General features: G+C 50.4%; 1 protein-coding gene across 3 annotated transcripts; it reads right to left on the reverse strand.

The window, feature by feature from the left end:
- Nucleotides 1-411: 411 nt before the first annotated feature.
- Nucleotides 412-13500, reverse strand: ercc6l2 (excision repair cross-complementation group 6-like 2). Of its 3 annotated transcripts, none has more exons than XM_064296895.1 (19): nt 12789-13498; nt 11754-12175; nt 11430-11546; nt 11032-11225; nt 10697-10858; nt 9914-10121; nt 9520-9660; nt 9279-9395; nt 8960-9079; nt 7947-8018; nt 7698-7843; nt 7366-7461; nt 6948-7047; nt 6041-6193; nt 5661-5723; nt 4028-4835; nt 3340-3494; nt 2837-3015; nt 412-1438 (listed from the first exon to the last, which is right to left on the reverse strand). In XM_064296895.1, the coding sequence occupies exons 1-19, from the start codon at nt 12823-12825 to the stop codon at nt 490-492; spliced, it is 4239 nt and encodes a 1412-aa protein (XP_064152965.1). In that variant the 5' UTR covers nt 12826-13498; the 3' UTR covers nt 412-489. The 3 variants fall into 3 exon arrangements, 2 of the variants coding, with proteins under 2 accessions (XP_064152965.1, XP_064152966.1); XR_010323823.1 differs by having other exon boundaries at nt 1304-1438; nt 3258-3494; nt 12789-13500; XM_064296896.1 differs by lacking the exon at nt 5661-5723.
- Between the last annotated feature and the right edge of the window lie 8296 nt (nt 13501-21796).

Below are 21796 nucleotides of genomic sequence, written 5' to 3' on the forward strand. Positions count from 1 at the left end.
ACGGAGATCCCTGAGAATTCTCTAACACAACACGCTGCAACCAAAACACACAATCATATGACAGGAGAACCTTCTGAAAACTGCTGGAAATATGCATCAGTGATCTTACTGGTGTCATTAAAGGGGTCATTAAAGCACTTTAAATGTCGGCATGACCTTTCAGATCTGCTCATAATAAATGAACCTAAACCACTTTTAGGGGTTTTCTTTCTCTCTCTCTTTCTCACGCTCACTTCCTCTCTCTCTCTCCCTCCCTCACTCCCTCCCTCCCTCTCTCTCTCTCTCTCTCTCTCTCTCCCTCCCTCCCTCTCTCTCTCTCCCTCTCCTCCTCTCCCTCCTCTCTCTCTCTCTCTCTCTCTCTCTCTCTCTCTCTCCTCCTCTCTCTCTCTCTCTCTCTCTCCCCCCCCTCCCTCTCTCCCTCCCTCCCTCTCTCTCTCTCCCTCCCTCCCTCCCTCTCTCTCTCTCTCCCTCTTCCTCTCTCACCTCAGCTCATCTCTTCCACAGGAACTTTTCGTTCTTTTTCCAGAGCTGAGCGCCATCGTTGGCCGCGGCGCTTTTGGGCTTGGTGGTCGCCGCCACCCCCGCCTGGCGACAGATCTTCTCGGCCCGGGACGGGTCCGCCAGCTGGTTGAGGCTCTCCTCGTCCCCGTCGTTGAGGATGTCCCAGAAGTCTTTGCGGCTGGTCTTTCTCGGGGCCGGGGCCGGGGCCAGGGCCGGGGCCTGGGGCGGGTCGGTGGCGGCGCTGGTGGTGGCAGCCGCGGTTGCCGTGGTAACCGGGGCTCTGGGCCTGGGTCTGAACAGGTCGTCCAGCACAGAGGTGTCCCCGATCAGCTCGGTCAGCAGGAGGTGCTTCTCTCGTTCGGGGCCGCGCCCCTGGTCTTCGGGTTTTGGGGTGTCCCGTGTCCCCCGGTGGGTCCCCCAGGACTCTGACGAGGCTCCGCGGTCGATCCGCTGACCCAGTTGGGCCGAGGGGCCGGGGGCGGGTTCTGGGACGGGTCTTGTGATCGGGGTCTCACTCCGGGGGACAGGCAGGTCTTTTTGGGGTGGGGGACCCTGAGACACAAACCCCGGCCCCCCTCCGCCCACCCCGCCCTCTGCACTGGGCTCTGGTGGGTGCGGGTCCGGGACCGGGTCTTCGGCGTTAAGGTCGAAGGCAGTCGGCCGGCGGAACCTTCCGGAACCGGGCCTCCTCTCCCTCGCGGAGGAGGAGGAGGAGGATGATGACGAAGGCCCGGGCGCCGAGCCCGCCGGTTCCCGCTGTGGAGTCGCCGGTTCCGGAAGCATCTGGTCCAGGAACTCACCGAGCTCCGGGTTCCGGCCGCGGTAGAACTGCCTCAGCCGAGCCTGTCGCCGTGCCGACGCGCTCCTCAGCACGTCCCGGGCGAAGTCCGTCACCGACGCCGCCTCAAAAAAGCACGCCATTTCCTCCAGCTGCTTCCTGCAGGGCGAGAGCCGACCAATCAGGGTCTTTCAAATTTAGCCCTTCCCCATTTTCAAATTTAAAAAAATAAAAAATTGTTATACTGCTATATCTGTATGCATAAGCAGGTGTGTGAGCATGTGCAGAAAAGGAATACTGCATTTAATGTTGAAGTAAATCCGCTGCTTAGCCGAAACCGCTACCTCTGCTTCAGTAAAGCAAAAGCAACTTCTTACTTGAAAGATTTTCAAGTTCTAACTTCCTATACGAGGCGCTGCTACCCTTTGTGATTTCTGTGTGGGAGAAACCATAAAATTCAAATTTTAACTTTAGACAAGGTGGGGGGGGGGGGGTGGGACTTCATAAATAAACGTTCTGCGTTGGGTTTTCTACGAACCGCAGGATGCTGGGAAAGGGAGCTGTGTGGGGGGGGGGGGGGGGGACGGGGAGGGTGTTCGGAGTTCCCCTGCTGCAGGCGTTTTCGATCCCGTGGCCACCGTAGTCGGGCGTCGTCCAGAACTCACTCTGCAGTGCCGTGGGCGGGGGGCTCGGAAAGGGAGGGGCGGGGGCGGGGGCGATTTGCTGAGGCGGGCCCGACTCCCGAAAAGGCCAGGAGGGGGCGCTGCACACCGGAGGTGCCACTGCGCCCCGGAGACCAGGAATTTCCTCCCTGGTCCGTTTGCGGTTTTGTGAAAATGCACTCCCCTCACATTTTAACCACTGGCTCAGCTCTGCTGTAATTACAGCTCATGTTCAGCAGCTGCTAACTGTTTATTCAGTCACTTATTTATTTTAAATGCTTAAATGCTTTTTTTCCCATTTTGTCCTCCCTAATTTGGAATGTCCAATTGTGTGTGTGTGCGTGTGTGTGTGTGTGTGTGTGTGTATTCCAGTACACTTATACATGTGTAATCTCTGTCACCGATTCGAGACAGTGCAGATAAGCTTTTTCTCGTAAGTGCACAATGGCCACGCCTTCCTTGCCACGCTCGCACATGCCCAGTAGGAAAAAGACAGGCGACAGGCGGACTCGAACGGATGGAGCGGCGCTGCACGGGCGCTGTAATCCAGGCCAACCCTAAAGCCCTCCCTGCTCCTGCGCGATGCTAGAGCTAGCCGCTAGCCGCTAGCCGCCAACCACAGCTGCCACTGGCCACAGTTTGGATTTCCAGGAGATCCACCGCCCTGCAGGACTTCACTCCAACCCTAACAAAGCACACCTCATTCAACAGCTAGAGATCTCGCCGAGCTGCTAATTAGTGTAATCAGGTGTGCCAAATTAGGGTTGAAACGAAAACCTACAGGATGGTAGACCTCCAGGGATGGGAGTTTGTTACCACCGATTTAGCCTGGGCTAAGCTGAATAAATCCGCTACGGCTCTGTGTTCTCCGGTGAGGTGCAGATCCGGAGCTGACCTGCAGATGGCGCTGGGCGTCTCCCCCATGATGACGGTGGTGTTCTGGGTGTGCCGGATCGCCCTCAGGGAGTGGGTGACCGGGTGCTCCACATGCTGTCCGTCACCGCCCCCCTCTCTCCGGCCCCCCGCGCCGATCTGCTCTGGAGGAGAGAGGGGCTGTGTTTGTCCCGAAAGGACCTGTAACACACGCGCACACACGCACACACACAAACACACACACACACACACACAAACACACACACACCATTAGAACCTGGTACTAGGCTTTGGAATACAGCAGCGTGGGCTTCTTAGTCAATTAATGACTTAAATTAAGTTCTTAAACGCTGAAACACACCATTTTAGAGTACTGCTCTACGCAGCAGCTGATTGGTCGGTAACATGTTGTGCAACAGCTGATTGGCTGGTAGCACTTTTACCTCCATGCTGACCAGGAGCTGATTGGCCGGTGGCACTTGACCTCCGTGCTGACCAGCAGCTGATTGGACGGTGGCACTTTACCTCCATGCTGTCCAGGAGCTGATTGGCCGCGACCTGCGAGTACTTCCTGTGCTGGAAGACGTGCCGAAGGGCGGCGCGGCTGATTTGGTCCTCCGCCTTGCTGGAGCCCACCACGCGCTGGTTCGAGTGCAGGTACGCCACCTCCCGCACCCCGCCTGAAAAACCCAAAACAGCCACACCGTCCTCAGCCTGCCCGGGACGCAGCACCCAGCAAGCCTGTTCCTCACCTCTGCACTAGCGTTAGCTTTATTACAGCTACAGTTATAGTTATATAGTTATTGCCCATATCATACAAATATATCCTGCGCCAAGAAAAAGATTACTTATTGGTGATCATGTCAAGTCATGTTTATAGTTTGGTAAGACTGTTATTAATTTCCTTCAAATTAGTAAATGAATTTTGTAGCTACTGGTTATTTTAAAATGGCGGCTGGTTTGCTCAGCGAAAGACAACTGACACAGAGAAAGTCTGCAGTTGACCAATCAGCGTATAGGATTTGCTAGCTCCACCCCATAGTTTCTGGTACCTCAGAAACGTACTACCTCGCAAGCACCTGCACAGATAGTGTGATTTTGGGCGCATGTGCCCATCTCCACTACCACTCAATGCCGGTCAACAATCCCCCAAAATCAGGAACGAAGAAGCATTTCAAGGAGAGATTTTACGGGCACCCCTAAATAAAAGTACCCAGTAATCTGTCGATGGTTCCCGAGGCTGCCTCTTCGGCAGGACGTCGCCGTGGCGACGGAGGCGGACCCGGACGGCAGCGGCTCTTCAGCGCGGTGAAATCTCGGCTGGGCCGCGGCATTTTGGCGGGAAGGTCGTCCTCGGAGGACGTGAAGCCCTGGATGTCGGGCGACTCCCTGAACCGGACGTGCGCAGAGCTGCGGGCGGGCTGTTCCGATCCCCCCGCTCGGTTTGGGGGGGGCCCGGCGGACCCGTCGCTCGGTGAAGCATCCCCCCTGTGTCTCCAATCTTTGCGTCTCCCGCGCCCCGCCGAGGAAGAGGAGGGGGGTGTCCCCCTGGTGTCAGGACGCCCCCTCTGGTCACACCCCGCTCCTCCCCCAACCCCGTCCCCGTCCGAGTCGCTCGAAACAATCCAGTCCTGCCTCTGGCGGGAGTCTCTGGCGGGACGTCCTACGGGAGGGTCATCGTTCTGTCCCCCGGACTCCTCCTGGCTGTCGCTGTCGTCCCCCCTGCCCCGCCCCAAGCCGGCCCCGCCCCCCTGGAGGAGTTTGGAGAAGCCGTGCTGGAACAGGCTGAGGCGGGCGGGGCCACTGGGGGCGGAGCCCTGCTCCTCTCCACGCCTCTTCCTCCTCCCGGCGCCCCCTCGTCCTTCCTCATCGCCGTCCTCCCCCTCGCTGGCGCTGCTGAAGTCCAGAATCCCCACGGCTTTCCCCGCCCCCGGGCCCACCCCTGACTCCGCCCCCTGTCCCGCCTCTCCACCAACACCCGGCTCGGATGGTCCACTTCCTGATGTCCTCTCCTCGTGTGTCTGAAAGAACATGAGAAGCCAAAGATGAGAGAAGGCCGTTCAGCCCCTCAAGAGTCTCTATTTATCCACAGTCTGGAGAGAGGATCTCAAACTCCAGTCCTGGAAGGCCACTGAGATCTCAAACTCTAATCCAACAGAACAGGTAACATACAATATGGTACCAAAATATAATTTGAAAATATTTAAAAATATCTTGGATAAATATCTGATAAAATCTGACAGTAAACCTATAAATCCCTGGGAATTAAAAAAAAATTGTTGCAAACCAAAATGTACAACCACATGAAAGAAGACTGCTGTTATCGATACTGGAGACGCATCCTGTCAGTAACCTGCAGGAATTTCACTGGCGCCTAAAGGGTTAAAGCATTCAAAGTAACGATTTGACCCGGGTCTGTGCAGCACACCACAGAGAGGGAGCGCGTTTTAGGACATAAAACTGCGAAAAGAGGCTAACGTTTAGCACACGAGCCCAGGCAGGCCCTCCTTATAAGGGCCGTCTGCACTGCAGACAGACGCAGTGGAGTCTGCCTGTGGTCTGAGCTGCGCAGCTCGTGTGGTGGGGGGGGGGGTTAATCGTGTCCATGTGTTGGGTTGGTGTCATGTGAAAAAGAAGGGGGGGGGGGGCATTGGAGCGATTCTATCTTTCACACGGGAAAGGAGGGATGACAGAGGATGGGAAAGAGAGATGCAGACACAGAGAGAGAGAGAGAGAGATAGTTGGGGAGACAGGGGGAGAGAGAGAGAGAGAGATGGGGGGAGAGAAGGGGTTCATGGGAGAGAGGGATGTTTCTCCGTCACGGGTCTCTGAGATCAGTTACTCACGCTCTCCTCCGCCGTAGCGTGCGTCCTGGCCGTCATAACCCCCACCTCCACACGCCCCTCCCTCTGGAACACACACACACACACACACACACACACATATATATATATACAGACAGTAGCCATACCACCATGCACGCTGCCCCTGCCGACTGGCTGAAGCTAAGCAAGCGTGGGCTTGGCTAGTGCTTGGATGGGGAAGCTAAGTCGCTGCTGGAACTGGCGTTAATGCGGAGATACCAACTGTCACCAACCAGAACCTCCTGTCGTTAAGAAACAGAGAGGACGGAAGACACACAAGAGCAGAGCGTCTGGTGAGTCTAGAGAATCTGTGGCGATACCTGGAGAGGAGGTACAGGGGCTGGTTTCGGCTGTTTTTTTACCTCCAGGATCTGCCGGGTGAGGCAGGTGCCTCTGGTCTGCAGGCGGAAGAGGTTGCGGATCCCGAACAGCTCCCCCCGGTGGCCGTCGGAGCCCTGCACGGCCTCGAAGTAGCGCCTGGCGTGCTCCTTCCCCAGCACGGAGGACTGCAGTTGCTTTGGATCAGAGCGGGAGGGTGGGGGTGGGGGGGGGAAGCACGGAAATCGTGGCTGAGATCAGCTCACCCAGGCTGCAGTACCACAGAAAGGACCTCCGGCGAAACGTCCCTGTCCAAACCACACAACAGACAGGCTGGAAGCCAAGAGCAGGGCTCCTTCACAGCGGGCAGTCTGCAGGGATTCAGCACCACCAGCTCCTGCTCCCATTTTATTCCTGCCAACTTCTTTTTCTTCATTTTTTTCTTTTTTTTTTTTTGGCCAGACGCTTTCCTGAAAAACGATGAGCTACTGTTGCCGATTGTTTACACGGTAAAGGTGCTCCGCAGAGATGCGATACAGGAGCAAACCTGTATTTCTGGCACACGCCGATGTTTATAAGAACTGAACCAGACCACTCTGGTTGGAAGGAAGGCCACTCTACACACCAGCCATCTGGGACTCACACTGCACACTGCTGCCCACGCGGTATTTCCAAGACAAACTTTGCGAGGGCTTTAAGGACAATTTTCATTGAGGTTATGATGTATTCATGCTCTAATTATGAACTTAAAAGTCATGACTTTTTATTAAAAATCTAAGCACTGCACTGTAGGCAGTTTTTATCAAGCCATATAAACAGAATGGTGACATCAGTGAATTTTTTCTGTACAGTAATTACACCCACAGCTAATAGCTAGCGAAGAAACGTTTTCCAAAACTCACAGACGCACGGTAAAGGCACTCCGAATTGAATCCTTTTCTGAACGCGTACCTGTTTGTAGACCTGGCGCAGGTAAATCACCTCCTCCACGCTGCCCAGGGATATGAGCCGGAACACCGTCACGTCCCGGCACTGGCCGATGCGGTACGCCCTGGAGCCGCCACACGGACGAAAACGCGCCGTGAAAAAACCGCCATCGCACGCACAGCGGGAAAAGACCCAGAGACCCAGGGAAAGTACCAACTAGTAATACTAATGCAACATTATAGCACCTTTATGACACCTTTATGGCAGTTATGGGGCCATTGTTACTACTCTCCAATTGTAGCACTGTGTGTAATTATAACACCATTATGACACTGTTATGGCATCTTTATGGAACCACTGTGTTATGTACACTCCCTAAATTAGGCAGGTAGTGCAGGCGTACAGGTAAATAGAACGGCCTGATCAGTGCGACAGCGCCCACCTGTCGATGGCTTGCAGGTCATTGGCCGGGTTCCAGGTGGGGTCGAACAGCACCACGATGTTGGCCCCCACAAAATTCAGCCCAAGTCCACCGGCCCTGGGGAGGGGGAACCGAATTTCAGAACTCCTAGAAGCAAGGCCTGATCGATATCGATCTGATGGAAATCATGACACCGGATCAAGGCGTCTTTAAATAGACTTTTAGGTCATTCCTCAGACAGACTTTCACCTAACGACCTTAACAGAAGATTGTCAGAGCTCAGGCATGTCAGACCATTCCCAGGAAATCACAGGTTTTTTTTTAGGGTGTTTTAGTTTCGGTTGTTTCCTTACATGGTGGACACCAGGCAGAGGTTGATGTCCGGAGAGCTGTTGAACTCGCGGACGATTTTCACCCGCTCCTTGGCTTTGGTGTTCCCGTCCAACCTCCTAAACTCCACCCCCTCCGCCATGCAGTGGCTTTCCAGGATGTCCAGCAGCTGGTGGGGGGGGGGGGGAAACATGATAAGCCACAGCCCTTCTCTCATGATAAACACGCATACAAGGAGGAGGGAAGGTCAGGGGTCAAGGGAGAGCACTCACCCTGGTGGAGAGAGAAAAGAGCAGCATCTTGTCCTTATTCTGCATGAAGTGCTTCAGGAGTTTCTGCAGAACCTGAAAGAGAGAGAGACAGAGAAAAACAGAGTGATAGAGAGACAGAGAGCAAGACCGAGAGAGAGAGAGAGAGAAAGGAGACAGACAGGTTGGTACATGAGCCTTCAGGGTGTCATGCAACAATGCTGTCCATCTGTAGAATGCACCCTACATATTTTTCATCACTGGGACTTATAACTCAGTTGCCCTGAGTGAGAGATGGCCATAGCATTTTCCTGTAGCAATGTGTATTTGAAATAAAATGAAAAATGATTGTAGCTATGAAAAAAGTCCCCACTGGTGCATTCTGGGAATGTGCGCACAGGCAGACATTTTGGGGGGATGTTGAATTTGGAGCTCCTCTCATGCGAAAATCCCTCCCGATACTGGTTACCCCCGGCAACCGGTGTGTGAAATGCATCAGCTGCCAATGACATCGCCCTCGTGGTGCAGCTGTAACCGCGGGGACGGGGAGCCGAGCGATCTGGGGCGGGGCCTAAAGTCGGCCGTTTGTTATTTCCCGTGGAACTGTGTCCACATCTGGAACCGAGGGGTGGGGTGCGGGGCGGGCGGTGGAGGGGTGGTTAAACTGCACTCGTCCGTGGAATGGAACCACCCCAGCCACCTCGACCCACCCCCCCCCCCACCCCCACCCCCGTACGGCCAAAGCGAAACGGGAGGGGGGCCAAACTCTCCGCATCATTAGCACATCTTTCGGCTCTGCGTTCTGCCAGAGCTGGTCTGAGTGAGTGGGGAGGAACGGGACGCACTCGTCTGTCTGAGATTTCGGGGTGCCAGGGAAGGGGTGATCGCCACAGGCCACAGCGCCGCCGCGTAGAACGCTGCGCCGGGGGGGGGACGAAAACGGCGCGTTTGTTTTCCCGCGCGCGGGTCTAGCACGCAAATGCGTGAGTGCGTGGCCGTGTGAGCGAGTGAGCGCGTGCGAGCGTGACACTCCGTACCTTCATTTTCCCGCTGTACACGGGGTCTGACATCGCCTCGAACGCTGCCTCCCTCTGCCGCTGCATGAAGTCCGGAAACTTCTGAAAGACCTTCTCACAGATGTCGTTCACATACTGCTCCTTCAAGTGCAAGAACGTATGGAAGTGAGTGAGTGACTGAGTGTGTGTGTTTGTGTGTGTGTGAGAGAGTGTGTGTGTGTGTTGTGTGTGTAAGAGTGTGTGTGTGTGTGTTGTGTGTGTAAGAGTGTGTGTGTGTGTGTGTGCGTGTGTGAGTTGAAAGCCCAGGTTCTTATGGCTAAAAAGGGACTGACAGACTGACCTGCTTTTTGCTGGTGCCTCCTTTAGGTTGCAGTAGAGCCACGTGGTTGGACAGCTTCCTCAGTATGGCCAGATAACTGAAGTAGAGGAACCTCACAGGCACACCCTTTGAGTTGTTCTGCCCAGGGGAGAAAGCCACGGAGCAGGGTCCTTTACAACATCACCATCAACATCAGCTTTAGCATTAATATCAGTTTCATAACTAAATGTAATATTGAAATGTTAAGGACTAATATAAAAACCTTGAAGCAGCACTTCTTCCTCGGGCGGCCACTGGAGCAGCTACACTTCTCTCCGCTGCGTAAAAGGAGGGTGACGTCCTCGCTGTCCAAAACTGCGCGGTACACGGCCTCCTGGAACTCTGTCATAGAGCAGTACACCACCTACCAGGGAGAAGGGGAGGGTGAGAATTCAATCTACAGCAAGACCTAGCTCTGTTGGAGGACGTCTGTCAGAACTGGGCCCTGGCAGTAAACTTAAAAAAAAAACCAGAAAAGTAATGATCTTCCAAAAATCACTAACATTCCCAGCTGCAGAACTGAACAGCATGAGAAAAAGGGCAACTCGCTCTGGAGAGAAGGTCGTTTGGTAAGTGCCGAAATGTAGGCGCAAACTGAAAAGTCTGAAATGTCTTACCCTGTCATCCTTCCGGGGGAGCTGGCCACTGATGAGGGCTTTGGTCCTCCGGAGGAACCAGCGGGACAGCCGGCGGGCCAGCAGCTCCACCGCCCGCCGGCCCATAGCCAGGTTCCGCTTGGTGGTGCTGTGCTTCTGACCCCGCTCAATTGGGTCGGCGAACCGGTTCTTAAAATGACCCAACGAGCCCAGGCAGCCTGGGACGGCCCTGGTAAAAGCACAAAAATCACAGGGAAAAAGAAAGAGTCACTAAATTTAATTTCAGTTTGGGAAAAAATCCTCACACAGCATTATGAGCATTATTTAAAACGGTAACCAAATTTAAGTTAATTTCACCTGGCCACAGTGACTCCAAACCTGATCACAATGTTAAAAAGGTAAACTCAGTTCTGTAGGAGGACTCCTGAAGCTTTATCTTGCAGAATCATGATCCAACAGTTTCTAACTATTCAGCTATCAACACTATCAGGCCGCAAACCAGTTCAACTGAAATAATATTTATAAATTATGGGACTAAATTATGTGAACAATGGAAGTAAAACCTACAAACACTGTGGCACACCAGTTGAGTAACCCTGCAAGAACTGTGACCCTCCAGGACAGGAAATGGGTAACCCTGCAAGAACTGTGGCCCTCCAGGACAGGAAATGAGTTGACCTGTGAGAACTGCGACCCTCCAGGACAGGAAATGAGTAACCCTGCAAGAACTGTGACCCTCCAGGACCAAAGGACGGAAAATCCCCATTTAATTTCTTTGGAGTGAGATTGGCGGTGATGGCCTACCAGTCCATGACACACCACAGCTCCTCCAGGTTATTCTGCAGGATGGTTCCGGTCAGGCCCACTCGAACCTTGCACCTCATGCCCTTCATGGCCTGGGTGATCTGGGAATTGGGGTTTTTAATCTTGTGGGCCTCGTCCACGATGACCGCGGACCAGCTGATGCTGCAGGAAGACAAATTACAAGTTACAACCAGAGGAATGAGAGCTTACGAGTACACAAACCAGCCATTACAGTAAACAGGTTAATCACAAAATGGAGAATTGTGGAAACTTGACGGTGAGTTGTGAAACAGCAGTAACGTGTTGTATATCCAACAACTTGGGGGCGGAGTCACCTGTTGAACTGGTCCAAGCAGAGCCGGAGTGTCTCGTAGGTTGTCAGGGCAACCTCACACCGAGCCCTCCTCAGGCGGGCAAACTCCTCGTCCTTCCGGGCTCCGTGCACGATGAGGGAGCGGAAGTGGCCCCAGGTGTCCAGCTCGTCTTTCCAGTTGTACAGCACTGAGAGGGGGGCCACGACGAGGAACACCTGCAATCAGGGCTCAGACTCAGAGGCTGCAGGTTCAAATCCTAGCCACGACGGTGCTGCCATTGTATCCTTGGGCAACAAACTAGTGCCTGAATCATTCTGGTTAAATATACACCTTTTTGGATAGAATGCTAAAAAACATCTTGAGTTGAGTAAGATGCCCTGGATAAGGGCTTCTACTAAAAAAAGGAAGGATGTGATTACCTTCTGGGTTTTGCGCTTCTCTGACGACACCTGAGACAATAAGAAATGGGGTGCATTGTTCTCAACGTCTTGCCACGTCCCCGTTTTGTGTAGCGCTGCAGCCAGGAACGCGATCACCTGGAGTTGTTTTTACAAAAAAAAGAAGCAATTTTTCAGATTGAAAATAAAAATCGACTGGACTGTAATCTGTAAACAAACAATGTAATCTTCAACTGCAGACTGCTAAAGTCAAATTAATGTACTTAACAAGGACGGCACCATCAGCTTGTCTCCCCCCCAGTTAGAAGCAAATACAACTTAGGCTAAAACAGCGGCTAAACTCACCTGGATTGTCTTTCCAAGGCCCATGTCATCTCCCAGAACGCAACCCCTGCCGTGGGCATAGCTGTCGTAGATGAATTTGGCTCCCTCTCGCTGGTAGTCCCGCAGATACCGGTTTATGGTGTACGGAATGCTCGCATCATCGCGAGAGAGCGCGTACGGCACCGAGGCGCCGGGCAGGGACTGGTTGTTGTGGAAAAGCGGTTTCTCGTACAGAGAAGACGCAGCCTTCCGGAGTTCTGACAACGGAAAGATCCCATCCTCTTCCTCGTCATCGTTGTCTTCGTCGTAATGGCAGGCAAACCGCACCAGGGCCCCCGGCTGCCCGTCCTCCGTGACAGCGAGCCGCTGGACAGTGGCCTCGCAAAGACGCTTCTCTCGTGGGTGAGGAGCCAGACATCTGTCACCAATACTCCACTTCACCTCTGGGAGAAACAGAACGCAATTTTATTCATTAGTTTACCGACTCGAAAGCAAATCCGTATGTTTGGTGCAAACCATCACCCAGGTAACACTATCCCTGCTGGAAATCATGGTGGTGGTAACATCATGCTATGGGGTTGCTGGAAAGTTTGTTTCGTTCAAGGGCAGAACCGATGGAGCCAAATCCCTGAGGACAGCCTGTTTTGGTCTAAAAGAGCTATGCAGTGAGAGCAAAGATTTGTGTTCCAACAGGACAAGGACCCAAAAGCACAAGGCAAAACTACAGTGAATGGCTTAAAAACAAGGTCAGTATTTTGGAATGGTCGAGCCAAAGCCCACACTTAAATCCCTTTGAAAGTATGTGGCATGACCAGAAAATTTCAGTCCACTGACAAACTGTCTAACTTGGCAGCTGGAGTAGCAGCCCGGTCGTGGCCACGCCAATGATTTTACCAACGATACTGCAACATACACGATAACGTAGCGAGTATCCCTCTGGCTAAAGTTTAACTGCATTTCAGTAGCATGTAGTAAATAAGACCAAAAATCATCAAGCAGATTGCTAGCTACAAAGGTAAAGCGTGACGTTGTTCAGTGTAGTGAAAAGTAGCAAACCTTGCGGGTCCGACCGGATTGCAGATTCTGTTGCCATTCCAAACGTCGGGATTCATTATCAGCTTGAAAACAATATTCTCTGTTTAAATGTACGAACCTCTGACATCGTACCAGCCAACTTAGTTGGATAAAATTAAGTACTGCTGCAACTATGATTACTAATAATCTCTTAAGACAATATTTTTGATAGCGTTAGTGAGTTTCAAGCACTACCATAGTTACAGAGATTCTAAAAATGAAACGTTGCTATTGCAATCATCTGCCAACTATGGTACTTTGCTAATGTAGCGAAATGAGCCAGACTGTAAACGCAGCCGAACCTAGTACCATATTAATTCGCTTATATAGCTCAATATAGACCCGGAAATTGAACTATATTTTAAGATTTCTTCATCTAGGGCGACGGCTAGCGCTAAGTTGTGCTAGTAGCCAGCAAACCAACACAACTGTTCAAGCCGGTTTGCTAGCTATTGCTACGTGAACTAGCCACAACTATGTACTGAATCACTACTGATTTGGTGTAATAGCCATGAAAAAAGGTAGCGACACACAATACATTGTCCCTTATAATCAAATGTTGCCAGCAACGAGCTTTAATATATCTAGCTAGCATTCATTGTCTGGCTCTCCAAGTAAATTCAGCAGCTGTGGAGCGGTAGGTAAATGTATCGATGTTGTCCTACCTTTGCATTCGCAACAGCAGTTTCTACAACGAAAAAAAAAACTTTTAAAAAACAAATAATTAATACGATGCGAATGTTCTTGACCGAACATTCTAATGCATATGTAGCAATCACTAATGGAGCTGTAGAACCCTGATTTAGAATTTTAGATTCCAGACCACTGATTTAGGATTTTAGATGAAAAAGCATTCCAAATAAACCTACTCTTCAACGAGTTAAAACACACAGATGCAATGAATTGCTACCTACCCGTAATGCATATCAAATAGGAATTATACTGTAGACCACAATAAGACTACTTGTGATCCCATTTGCTCTTAAGACTTATTATTATTATTATTATTATTATTATTATTATTAATAATAAAACAATAACTATAACTTTTGTCAGTTGTTGCAAACACTGATATAATGACCATCAAGGACAGAAGAGAAAAGACCTAAATAAATACATCGGCTCAAAATAAATCTTTAAAATTGAATTCCATGTCTTTCGGCTTCAGCTTGACTTCTTGATCACCCGTGACATGACAGTGATGTGCTCAAGTGATTTTTACTGTTCCACAAGCACATTACATCATCTCCGTAGCCAGAGATGTGTCAGCCCACAGGTGATGGACATCAAGATTGGTCAAAACCAAAAAAATAATAAAATACAATAAAGTTTAACAGAGAGGAACAAGACTGCAGCGCTTCTGTGTTATTTATCGGTGAAGCTAGTCGCTGCTGCCATATGGAGTTTTCACTGCCGGAACCTTCTGTCTCAGAGGGGTTGAACTCCAGTCCTGGGGGGTGCGGTTTCTGCAGGTTTAACTCCAGTCCTGGGGGCTGCAGTGTCTGTGGGTTTAACTCCACTCTCTCGAGCTGCAGTGTTTGCAGGTTTAACTCCAGTCCTGTAGGGCCGCAGTGCCTGCTGGTTTAACTCCAGTCCTGTAGGGCTGCAGTGCCTGCAGGTTTAACTCCAGTCCTGTAGGGCCGCAGTGCTGCAGGTTTAACTCCAGTCCTGCGGGCCACAGTGCCTGCAGGTTTAACTCCAGTCCTGAGGGCTGCAGGTCGCAGAATTGAGGCCCATGCAGGTTTAACTCCAGTCCTGTAGGGCCGCAGTGCCTGCAGGTTTAACTCCAGTCCTGTAGGGCCGCAGTGCCTGCAGGTTTAACTCCAGTCCTGTAGGGCCGCAGTGCCTGCAGGTTTAACTCCAGTCCTGGAGGGCTGCAGTGTCTGCAGGTTTTTGTGGTTTCCTTTCAATCAGCAGCTGATTTAGACCTTGGAAACAAGGTGTGTGGTCCCCTTAGCCAATCAATCAGTGCCTGAAACTGACCACCTCAAGTTCTGAAACACACCAAGGCAGCAGACACAGCTGCTCTCCAGTCTGACATTCCCATGCTTGCTAAGTTACCACACATACCAGTTAAACTTGAGTCCATTAAAATCCATCTGTCAAAATCAAATCTTAGAGATCATCATTCCTGGTCAAGGTCATGATGTCACTGCTTCATTTTTTTTTTCTTGTGCTCAACTCAATACTGCTGAAAAGGCATAAAAAGATGTGTAAAAATAGTGAGAATGCGCGCGTCAGCAGTTCTGTGGGGAGGATACAGTCCTGACCTCCAGACCAGATGGCCCGGTGCCCAGGGTGCATTGCGTGATGAGAGTGTGGCAGCTACGGCACAGCCGCCTTGCTAACCGTCCTCAAGGCCCACTGTAAATCCTACAGCACGGGCTGGGACACCGCGTGGAGACCAAGGCTCGAAAGTCCAGCAGCGGGAACATGCCTACTCAAAACGTTTGGGACACGTTCCCATTAGACAGTGTCCTGGAACTGTGTGAAGCATGCGTTGCAGATGTACAGCTTTTATGTTGTGTCCAAAGGCTGCGTATGCTTGCAGCCTCAATCCATCCTCAATCCTCCACTCCCCACTTAGGTTCTCTGGGCACGTAATATGTAATTTAGCATTATGAATGCATGGGTATTCCATAAAACAACAAAATATCTGCACGTTTGTTTTGTCTTCTTAATGAAAATTTGACAACTTGATAATCACTCGCCAAACTGTACAGCCCTTGAAAACAGATACAGAGACATCTTTTCACCCAGATGTGATTCCACCAGCTTCACATGAAACGTGATTTTTTAAAATTTATTTTTATTTTTTTAAGGGGTTTGGAAATGACCACGGTTCAGTGGGAGAACAAGTGTGTGATCCGGCCCGGCGTGTGTAAACGGTTTGACATCACTGTTTCGGTGCCTTCTTTATCTGTGGCAGCTGCCCTATAAATCCTGGGCGCTGCGAAAAAAAAAAAACAGGAACAGAAAGTTCCATTTTTGAATGGCAGTGTACCATGCCGGAGCGCTTGACTTCATCTGGCGCTCTGTGCATTGAGTTGAGGAGGTGGGGGGGGGGGGAGAGAGGAGGGGAGGACTGGGGGGTGCTGGGGCTCGGTCGGGGCAGGGGGCGGGGGGGTGGGGGGGTGGGCAGAATGGGGGGGGGGGTGAGTGATTATGGAATCTTAAATCGTCTGTGTTCTGCTGTGTTTGCAAAAAAGAAAGAGAAAGAAAGAATGAAAGACATTAAAAAAACAAGATTGCGGTCTGCCCTCTGCAGTGCAGCAAGCCACCTTTGTTTGAGAGACAAGTCATTCCAGCTCTTTCTCGGTTGGCCTCCTCTTTAAGAAGGACAGCTTATTATCTACCGGACATCAGCTCTGTTTCCATGCCCCCTTCCAGTGTCGCCATAAGTGGGGTAATTGCTTAAGTTCTCATGAAAAGCCTGTGTAGTTTTATAACACCGTTATAACTGTCTATAACGCCACTATTACTTCAGTAAAATAAAACCCTGTAAAAGTGTGAATAATTTTATTTCCTTTTTTATTTAACATTTTCAAAGTTTTCTTCTGCTACTACTACTACTGCCATTACTAGTACTACTGAAAATGGCAATAACGATGACAATGTTTATCAAAGGCATGCTGTGCATTTCGCTCTGCAAATGACCCTTGTACCTCCTGGGGCTGGAGGTCTCTGTGCAGGTCTGGTGAATAAACAGCCGCTGGACTCTGAAACGCCGGGCGATTTGAGCTGAGTTTCGCACACGCTCTCTGCCTCGGTCTCTGCGTCTGAGCCTGCCGTTTAATTGGGTGGGGCTGTTTTTCTTTCTCGTGCCCCCAGCGGTCGTAGGCGTCAGCTCCGTGGATACTGCGGGTGCCTGAGCACCCCGTCCAAAAAAACAAAAAGCTTAAAAATTGTTCAACTGTTAGCACCGCGGACGACTGTAAAAATAAAAGAGCCAGTGCGTTTTGAAAGTTTTTTTTTTTTTTTCGCCACGTTCAGGAGATGCCGCTGTATATAATTCTGTTTGTCTCGTCATGTGCTGGTCTCTGGAGCGGTCGGACGTGAAATGACTGCGGAGAGAACGGCTGGCCGTATCGGAAAGGCTACGTACTGGTATCGCCGGCATATTTTTTGAATACGATTAAAATTATATTACTATTATGCGGTACTCCCGCCATTGTGAAATATGTCCAGCATCCCTTATGTGCAGTCGGCCCTCTTGCGAGGCAGTGTAGATCCTCATCGCGGCACAGAGAATCAGGACATGTCGCCCCCAGTCGCATCACCGTCCCGGCGAAACGCAGGTGCTGTCAGCGTGAGCAGATTTAGGGGGGGGGGGCGCACAGTGGCGCAGTGGTAAGCACTGCTGCTCCTGGCACGAAGGAGGTTTCGGGTTCTGAGTCCCTGCTGGCCAGATCCTCTCTAGGCACTCCCTGTGTTCGCGTGGGTTTCCTCCGGGTACTCCGGTTTCCTCCCATAGTCCAAAAGCTCCAGGGCTCACTTGTAAAGGAGTTGTCAATCTCAATGTGACTACCCGGGTTAAATAAATAAATAATAAGTGCAAAGGAAAATGGACTGTCCTAACAATTCCAACATGCTGCCCCTAACCCCCCCCCCCCCCCCCCCCCCACACTTACCACAACCCAACAGCTCTACCTCTGGCCAGTCTGAACTGTGTGATTATGAAAATAGTTTTTTTTTTTTTTTTTTTTAATCCTCATTATAAATTCTAACACCTTTATTGCCTTTTTAGGAATTTTTTTGAGGCTCAAACAAAGTTTTGCAGTAATACAGCCACAGAGCTACAGTAATGATGATGCTGCTTCTCTTACTGAGGCCCATTAGAAAGAGGGCTGCCGTGTTTTCTAATGAAGTTGTACAAAACTTGAATGTCCTCCAAGCCGCTTTGAATTTGCTCCAGCTTTTTTTTCCTTTTTTTTTTTAGAGTGAGTCAATTATAGAGACCTGATCCATGAGTGGGGCGGGGGGGGGGGTTGAAATCGCTCTCTGAACCCCACAGAACAATAACCTGCTAACAATGTTCTGATTAGAGGGTAGGGGACAGGGAAGCAAGAAAGAGAGAGAGCGAGAGTGAGAGAGAGAGAGCGAGAGAGAGAGAGAGAGAGAGAGAGCGAGAGAGAGAGAGAGAGAGAGAGAGAGCGGGACTTTGGAATCCTCACATAGTCCCGGCTCTTCTGCAGAAAGTAGGCGGGGCATCTGAGACCATCGCCATGAGAACAGCGGAAAGGGGTCATGCTTTGAGTCGGAGTGCTTTGCCACACCCCGGGGCCGGTGGCCACGGGCCCAGTCCTGACCCGAAATGGGGGAGGCTCTCCCTCTTTAGTGCTGCCGAAGGACAGAAACGTTGAAGCAACGTATTTACAACTGAACTCACCGCTCGCTCATTACACACTGGAACCCCACAGAGGGGGTCATTGTCTAACTCCCCCCCGCCCCCCAACCCTCATTTTTGATGTCCATTTATCAGGCTGTGGACAAGCCTCTTTTTGGCCCTGAGATGAACCAGCTGACTCAGCGATAAACAAAAGCCCCGCGGCCAAACTGGTTCACTCATCCCCCCCCACCCCCGTTGTTGTTGTATGGGACACGGGGGGGGGGGGGGGGGACACCCGGTAACATGCCACAGCGTAGCCCCAGAACTAGAGCGATTTGGGGTGCCCCAGAATTAGGGCGACTTGCCTGAACTACGGACGTCTTCCTCGCTGGCCACGATGTGACAACAGCGGAAAGAGGTGCCGGTTCGTGACTCCTCAACTCCGTTAGCCGTACACCAAACGGGTCTATCCTTTGCCGCTTTTATTTCACCAAAAAATATGTGTGACGAGGCTTCTGTCTGCCTGAGCTGCTTATTCCACTTCATCAGCATGAGACGGAGGAAATGAGTACTCTGCAGTCCTTTGTTACTTTAGCACTAGCGCCCAACTTGAAACTGCTTTGTTCTGCGCACCTCGTCTGTTCTCACATAAATATGTCTATGATTCGCTTCGCTGTACGGACAGCTTTTTAAAACCAAATCCTGTGTCTCTGTAGGGTGGAGGTATCAAAATCCAGTCCAGGAAGTGTCCATGAGTTTGTAGGCTTTTCTAGTTTACTTTCAAGCCAGTAGCCATTCAATGCTTTGGAAACAATGTGTTTGGGCTATTTTAGCCAATTGATTAAACTGATCAATAGCAGCAGTTTAAACATCGAAAATACACAGTGCAACCCCCTGCTTTGGTGGAAATGTTTCTGTGCTGTAAAACTTTTTTTTAGGATTTAAGGAAAACTCTGGAGGCAGGGGGCTGGAAACTCTCCTGGTTCCAGCCCAGGATCTTGCGGTGCGACGCATCGCGGCAGAAGCGGGTCTGCTCGCGCGGGGACGCCGGAGAGTCAGAGCCGTTCCAAGGCCTGAGCACGGTCCATTTAACACGCAGTAACTTTCTCCCGCTCAGAAAAAAACGTCATCTCTGGAAAAGTACGCAGCCGTGGGGAAGAAGAAGAAGAAGAAGAAGAAGGCCCGGGCTGGAAAATCTCACGATACCGGGCGTCCGCCAGTGGAGTGGAAGACCGGCACTTCCTGTTTGCCTTGCGGCCGCGGCTCGCCACGGCGCTACGTTTTGGCGGAATGTTGGGGAAACGTCCCGGCGAGGACGCCCGTGTCCGACCGAAGTGAGAGAAACGGGTAGGAGGAAGCGGGGGCAAACGGGCCTGAGCTGAATTGAAGCCCGCAAAGGATTCTGGGACAGGAATCCGAGAGTGAAGAACAAATAAACAGACAACTGAGCAGGCCCCCGCGACCTCCGACCTCTTTGGGTTTATAGAAACATTTGGAAAGGTCTGTGCTTGCTCTTTCCCTCTTTCTGTCTGGCTCTCACACACACTGTTTGTTCCTTTGTTTTTTTCTGTCTCTCCTTTTCCCTCTGTTGAAATGAAAATTTCTATGTCTAAGCCTTTGAAAGCTATGAAAGAATTTCTATGGATGTATATGTAATATGATAGTTATTTCAGCAATAATGACAGTAATACAACCTCAGTGTATGTTCGTAGGTTTAGTGTTACTAAATAAGTAAATTCTACTGGGTATTACCACAGATTCTATATATTAAACAGATACTCAGCTCCTGTGTTCCTTCAGAAGGAAGGCTTGTTCAGTGACATGTAACTTTTGGTGTCTAAAAAATATTTTCTTTTACATTTGCATTTTTGGAAAAAAAAAATTGGCCGAAACTGTTCACTTTATTACCTAATGTGAGTTATTTTTGTTAACAAAGAGGTGCGTACAGACGTTTTAAATCAGGGATCTCAAATTCAAATCCTGGAGAGGCAGTGTGTGTGCGTCTGCTGTGTCTGCTGTGTTTTTGATGGGTTCCTGCATGTAAGTGCTTAATTTACATCACTGGTTGTCTAAAGAGTCCGCACACCTTGTTTCCAAGGCCTGAACTGGCTGCTGAATGGAAGGAAGTCACAGAAACCAGCGGAGACCGTGTTTGAGACCCCCTGCTTTAGACCCACCAGCTCCAGCCTTCCGTCCATCCTCTCTGCTTCTTAACTACCGGAGGCTCCGGATGGCAACACAAGTTCATGGTTCCATGTTGCAGTACAGAAAATCTACGGACACAGCATCTTACTGTACATGGTCACCCCCTTAATGGCTTTTCAGTGGATGCACCTAATCACAGTGTTCAGGTTATATCCACTTACAAATTATGGGCTTCAGTGGTTGGGATGTAGAACTTTTCATTTTAAGTCTACAGAGCTGTCCATCTGGTGGGTCCGATCTGTGGTATTTATTACACACAAAAAAAAATGCTAATAGCTATAATAGCTATCTTTCATATGTAATAGCTAGCTGCTAACCCCCTCGACCCACCTGAATTGTGGAATGTTTAATGTTTCATCTAAACCGTGGTTTATATTACGGTCTGTAGCTTGGTTTGTTATTGGCACGGTCCACGTCAGAATTTCCATCCCGGTCCGTACCCTTTTTTCGCGGAGGTCCCGGAATTCCAGGATGGCGCGTCTGAGTCGCCGGGTCACTCATCCGTCTCCTCGGATCTCACTGGAGCGGGGGAAACCACGGCGACGGGCGCTTCAGCGGATTTTCGGCGAGAGAATTTGCAGCGAGAGCTTTAGCCTTTAACGTGTGGATTGAAGCACGTCAGTGCTAACCGGCACAGGCTGAATTAGCACATCGCCAGCCTCCAATCAGGACCTGTGCTCATAAAGCACAATCAGAGCGGAAGTGCTGATCTAGGGTCAGTTTTGCCTTTCAGCTCATAACGGGCAATGGGTTAGGGCATAGACAGGGGAGAGCTGATCCCAGATCAGGTCTCCTCCGCTGGGATGATTTATGAATACCTGAACCGTGTTCTATTAGTCATTGTGTCGATTTTTATTATGCTAAAATTTTACATTAATCCAGGTCTACACCAGTCTTGAATATTGAGTTTCAGTAGTCTGCAAGAAAATTTGAATGGCATCTAGAAGGTTAAATTATTTGAAGTATTTTGCACATGTCTGTAGCTTAAATAAATAAATAAATAAATAAATAAATAAGACATCTTTCATGAGTATCGCTCTTGGATCTTCAGCAGCTTGTTAATAGACTCTAAAAAAGCCAGCACTGCAGTCCCCCCCCCCCCACATTCAGCTCTCATCACTGCTTCTTTCTCTGTTTTTGCGCTTGAAGCACAATTTCTGAAGCGTGAGGTATAATCAACCAAAGAGGTTTCACAGTCTTCCTGGCCCCATACACCTGCACACACGCAATACTGTACATGCACACCCTCACACACACACACACAACACATAGACACTCTCACATACATACACAACACGTGCACACACTCAAATACACACACACAGCACATAAACACACTGACTTGTGTACACACGTACATGCACTCACACACAGATGTCACCCATAGACACACTCACATACACACACAACACATACACACACGCAACAGATACACATGCTCACATATATACACACA

The sequence above is a fragment of the Anguilla rostrata genome, chromosome 10, assembly GCF_018555375.3.
Source record: "Anguilla rostrata isolate EN2019 chromosome 10, ASM1855537v3, whole genome shotgun sequence".
NCBI lineage: Eukaryota > Metazoa > Chordata > Actinopteri > Anguilliformes > Anguillidae > Anguilla > Anguilla rostrata.